The following is a 6,000-nucleotide window of genomic DNA, read 5'->3' on the forward strand; positions in this document are numbered from 1 at the left end:
TAGCTACACATCAGAAATCACTGATCACAGATCAGGCATTACTGAACACTGTTACTCCCTGTTTGTCGCGGTGCTGTCAAATCCATATCGTAAAGTCTGTTTGTAAAGCCTGTGCTGATATAAACTGAATCCATTTTCTCAGAATGCTCTGGGCGGGCAAAGCAGAGGAAGGGGAGGTAACCTTTCCTGGTATGACGTCATAACAGGAAAATTTAAGATCAGCTCATCTGAGCTGTCATTTTCTCAAAGGCAGAGAAAGACAGCCAGAACTCGGTTAACACCCATCAAAATTTAATTGATGGGTGACGTGCCGTGCAATTTTGATGTCCAAACCCCTTTATGAAGTCAAAATAAGGAAATGTTTAATAAAAAGCACATTTATTGAATCCATTGATCTCTGTTTATCAAATGATATGAACATATATTGAGGGTATTACAAAGTGTAAGAAGTATTAGACATTATAGTCACATAATGTCAAACCGGATAATTGTCCGGACCTTAGAGTGACATACAAAAAAGCCAAACAAACTGTAAAAAAATCTATTAAACCCTAACATCTCTGCCACAGGCATTATTGTATGAGTCTTGACAACAATATATTTAAATATTACAAAGAATTATGACATCCAGTTGATTGTTATGCTTTGGAGCATTCTGTCCCAAAACTGGCTGTCAGCCAATGTCATTCGGGATAAGCAAACTGGAGCAATTTTATTGTGAATTTTATTTTGACACGATGCGAGGCAGCATGTTACACAATCAGGACGACCCTGAAGGACCCCCGAACAATGGTGAAATTTAAGTATGTCTTTCATAAAATGTGTTTAACTTACCCTTTTTCCTCACTAGCACACTATGTAGTAAAATCCTGTGTCATATGGGATAACACTAAAATAACATATATAATGTGGATTTTATGTAAATGTGTTTATTTAGCATGAATTTACATATTTGGAAGTTGAAGGTAAAGGTTGCAGAGTTCTATAGATAGCCAAAAATACTGCCTGATTAAGATTTAAACTGAGTTTTGTCATACCGGATAACAATTTTGTCATATAGGATAACAGTTATTTTCTGTTAGTCCATAATGTAATTCGTCATCTTGGATGACATGTGTTTGACAATATATTCTTATAGTTTTCAGCTTTAATTTGTATAATTTCCATTCAAATTGTGATATTAACATATCATTAACAGTGTTTAGTTGAATATTAGCAGATTATATAATTCATAATAATATTCAATTACAATTACATTTAATTATTGTCCAACCTGTCATATTGGGGAATCTGCCCCTTAAAGAACCATTAATAAGATTGTTCTTTATATATATGTTGTTCAATTACATGCTTTTTGTAAATTTGTTGTTCAAATAAATGCTGTTCAGTGAAATGAGTGAAGGTCGCCTACTTTAACCCTTTACATTATTTATGAATATTGATGTAGATGAATACTATGATCATCAATAAAATGGTTCAAGGTACTTTTCAGTACTAAATTAAACCTAATGTTGAAAAGTTGTGCTGTTTTGATATTCATAAACATGAAAGAAAAAAATCTGGGAAGAAACCACACTGAGTTTGTGTGTAACAGTTTACACACTGAAAACCACATCAGTATTTCTTTACAGTGGAGCCTAATTAATTTCCTTGGAAAAACATTGCATAACATTAACTATTTATGAACATTATTATGTGTAAGTGTTGTAAAAATGACAATTCATGTGTTAACTCATATGGTGTCATACCGAGTAACAATTTAAGTCAGACGGGATAACACTGTTTTTTTCCATTGAAATGCATCATTTCACTTCATGGAGTTGAGGAAACAATAATAACATGATACCAAGTCCTGTAAAACATTTCCAGACATTTTGCATTTTAAATCACATTGCAGTGTTAAAATGTGAGTAAAGAACTTGAACAAGTAGTCATTGACAAATTTTATTTTTCTGAGCTCTACATATTGTTTACTGCATCAATTTATATATTCATTAAGTATTATTGATTTGAAAAGTTTTAATATCATAATATTTAGAAAATCCATTAACGTTATCCCGTATGACATTTTGACTGGTGTCGTCACATGATTCTTGTCATGTCTAGTCTTGTCTCTGATTGTTTAAAATTTAGATTTTAGTAATAAGTAAAAAAACCCTCCCATAAATAAAATAACTACTTTGATGTGCAGTTTTAACCTATTTGAATTTTTTGTCAGTTGAAAACCTTATTTGTCACTGGCCCGACCATATACAGGCTAGGGGAACTCATATTAATGTTAAAAAAACCTCATAAAATGAAATTTTCATGCCATGGGACCTTTAAGAATACTCCTTCAGTGATGCGTTTCACCTTTTGTTAAATCCCACCGGAATAGTGAGCATGTTCTACATGTTTCTATGATGTGCTTATTTCAGTGCATTACAACGCCTAAGGGCAGAGCAGTTTCTAAAGAGTAAGAAATTATTCTAATGTTATAAAAAGTTCTGCAAGTTGAACTGATTAAACTGGTTGACCTGAGAAGATGCAAAAACATTTCGTATAAAGAAAAATCATGACAATTAAGAAATCTAATGTTAGAATAACACTATCACCTGAAGACTGAGGTTGACATGTATAAAAAAAAAATCTCAACGTTCAGGTTTTATTTACCTCTGATCTGAGTGGTGCTAGCAAAGCTGATGGGCACAGAAGCAGTATGTCCGTAAGAGGTGTGGTGCTGGGACTGGGTGACTGCAAATGGCTCATGGACCGCAGCGCTACTTGAGAATTGCCCATGCTCCGAGGAACCAGGGAGGAAACCTGGCTGACTGGAGAATTGATGGCCCTAAACAAGACAACATTTTATGGATAAGTGTGGGCCAGATACAACCTATAATATGGTAATTGCAGCAACAACAACAAAACAAAAAATTCTGTATTTTAAAGATGCTATTGTTACTGACAAATTCAATGGTTTAACACCTCACTGAACACAAATCTTACAAGACACAATTCTCAAAATGTTTTCCTAAATTTAATAAAGCGAAGTCTCTCTGCATAAAACAACTTCACTTCTAAATTGTTTGGCATTGTTGTTTTTAAAAAGACCACACAGTGTTATATGTTCTTCAGATTTATTTACTTACAGGCATCAGAGGTGTCTGAAACAACTGTTTACTGCGCTCCCCTAACAAAGCACTGGCTCTATTGTGACTCACTGGACTTCCTTAAAACACACAGAAATAGCATTAAGCACGGGATCGCGGTATGGTCTAATTAAGAGAACAAAACTGTTTTGCGGTCCTACTGACTACTATTATTTCATTCAAAATAATCCAAAGTCAATAAGGTTTTGCAACCTTTAAATACGTCACCTTGTATGAGTAGATGCTGTCCTGAGTGCAGAGGTAAGCTGGACTGATAACTGGATGAAGGAAGTGTTGTAATATCACTGAAAAATAAAATAAATTCATATACACTTGATAATTACACTGTTTAATATAGCTAGAAAATATAAACTCTGCAAAAAAGAAACTCTTACTCCAACTGTTTGTAAAACGGTAAAAAAAACATATCCATATTTAACACGTTATAAATTAAGATATCTAGCTTCAGCCATACCACCTTCCATATTCAACTTACGAAAAAAACGCAATTGGAGCGACGATGATGTCGGACGTAGCGTAAGTGTTTTGAACTGAGAGAGGTGTTACGCTGCATTCACATGGGGCGTCAGCGTTAATGCTTGACGGAGAGCGTGGCTGAAGCTTGGCGCTGATGCGACTGTCATAGTGACAACAGCCAATCACATTACCTGCTGCGTCTGCTCTAGGGTTGCATGAACGTAATTGGCTAGCGTCTGCTCTAGGGTATTTGCATAGGGCGATCTGATTGGATTACGCCTGCGTTGGTGCTTGAAAAGTTGACAAATCTTCAATTTCTGCCGCTTCCGAATGAAGCGACGCGGCGGAACCCACAATTCAGTTCGGCAACGCATGACATCACCCATTCAAAGTAAATGAGAAGCGTTAACGCCGTTATCGCGTTAATTCTTTGGTTGAATACCAAAGGCGGTCCGCCGGAAGCTAGATATTTTACTTGATAAAGATTTAAACATGGATATCAACCAATTCACATCAGAAGGCCTTTATTAATCCCCAGAGCCATGTGGATTACTTTTATAATGGATGGATGCACTTTTTAGGCTGCCATTCACTGCCATTATAATGCTTGGATTAGCCAGGACATTTTTATCATACAACAAACTCTGATTGTATTCGTCTGAAAGAAGAATGTCATATACAACTAGGATGGCTTGAGGGTGATTAAATCATGGAGTAATTGGGTGAACCATCCTTTTAACATAATATATAATATTTGTATGAAACATAAAAAGATTCAACAATTGAGACAAACTGAAGAAGTTTCACAGACATTTAAAGTAAAGAAATAAAAAATATAACAAGTCCCTGAACAAAGGGGAGGGTCAATGTAAAAAGTACAAGTGACTGGTTGAGATAAGGAACATGACAGCTAAATATTTGTCAGATATTTAAAAAGAAAAGAAAAAGGATTAATTTACCTTTGCTCCTTTCTGCGACGCCTTTCCTCCTCATGAAGGACTTTTTTAAGCTGCAAGAAGAGCTGATGTTTCTCCTCTTGCAAAACCTGCAGTTTTTCACCCATTTTTTGAACCTAATAAACAATAAAACCCTTAATAAACATATGGGAATGAGCAAATGCATGGGGAACACATCACACTTCAGTGCTTCTGCAGGTTTTAAAAAATGTTCTTCTGTATGGTTCTTCTTCTGCCTCATAGTGAGGAGCTAGTGTTGCTGTACACACCTGTTCTTTAGTCTCTTCCAAAGACATTCGTTCCTCCATTTCTTTAGTTCGTTTCCTTTCCTCCTCTTCTCTCATTTTCTGTTCCATCATCTTATCCACTTCTTCCTCCTCTACAGTATGAAAAGAGTGGATATACAAACCATCTTTTTAAACAGAATTAAAAATTAACTGAACCTGTTACCATGTATGTAATAAGGACCAATATTCTAGTGGGTTATTCAAAACTATTTAAACATGGTGTCTTTTTTTTATTTACAAATGTTTATAAACATGTTTTCTTTTATTTACAAGTGTTTATAAACACTGCGTTTTCTTTTAATTGAAATGTTTATAAACATGTTTTTTTGTTTTTGTTTTTTACACATTTACACATGTTTATTTACTCTTTTGCTCTAGATTGGAAACACACGTTTACCTTGTCTTTTCCTCTCTCTCTCTTTCATTATATGCTTATGCAGGGCTCTGGCCATCGCATTGGACAGCTTTGGTCTCTCCAGTAGAGCAGGCATCGTGACAGGCAGTGGAGGAGCCAGCTGAAGACACACACGTCTTACTATATACGTTTGATTTTTGTTTAATGCAACATACTGGCCGCTTCATCGACAACTACGACAAACAGCAAACGTGTCTCTATAGAATAATAAACTTACCTTCGTATTGCTGCACGTTTTCAGCAATGTTTTCCTTTGTGTTCTAAAAAAAAAAATCTCTAAACATTTGAGGAGAAAATACACTAAAAAGTATTTTTGAGCGCTGTGATTCGTGTTGAACCGAGTTAAATATTGTTTTTTTTTTTTTTTTTACCATTCAGTTCCGGTTTAAAATGCCACATGATGCTTTCCTTTTCCGGTTCAATGTTGTTCCAATCAGGTTACGTACTTGCTTTCACTCGCTAACCATTTTATTATTTTTATTTTGTTATTGCTTGAACAACAGTTACAGAACAGGAACAAATAATACAAGACAAAAAAAAGGCAGGTTTAAGGATACAAAATATAATTTACAAGAAAGTTAATAAAAACATAATAGACCAAAAAAAACATAAAAGGCTTTGACGTTTCACAAAATCTTAAATGTATTCAATAAATGAATGGTTTTAACAGCTTTTTTGTTTGTACTGTCCTTAAGAGAAACCATATAATTTTCTAATTCTCTCAATACCACAGAAAA

The 6,000-nt window shown here is 34.7% G+C and overlaps 1 protein-coding gene across 1 annotated transcript in view; it reads right to left on the minus strand.

The window, feature by feature from the left end:
• The window catches only part of LOC307119030 (G protein pathway suppressor 2-like), a 9,961-nt gene extending 4,303 nt beyond the window's left edge, over positions 1–5,658 (minus strand). Inside the window, exons 1-7 of the mRNA XM_079805044.1 lie at positions 5,481–5,658; positions 5,246–5,363; positions 4,831–4,940; positions 4,565–4,677; positions 3,357–3,433; positions 3,129–3,208; positions 2,653–2,827 (exon numbers count right to left, since the gene is read on the minus strand). Coding sequence (XP_079661170.1) covers positions 2,653–2,827; positions 3,129–3,208; positions 3,357–3,433; positions 4,565–4,677; positions 4,831–4,940; positions 5,246–5,339 — 649 coding nt within the window. The 5' untranslated portion in view covers positions 5,340–5,363; positions 5,481–5,658. The remainder of the gene's footprint in view (positions 1–2,652; positions 2,828–3,128; positions 3,209–3,356; positions 3,434–4,564; positions 4,678–4,830; positions 4,941–5,245; positions 5,364–5,480) is intronic.
• Positions 5,659–6,000: the final 342 nt, after the last annotated feature.

Source organism: Gobio gobio, assembly GCF_949357685.1.
Source record: "Gobio gobio genome assembly, chromosome: 2".
NCBI lineage: Eukaryota > Metazoa > Chordata > Actinopteri > Cypriniformes > Gobionidae > Gobio > Gobio gobio.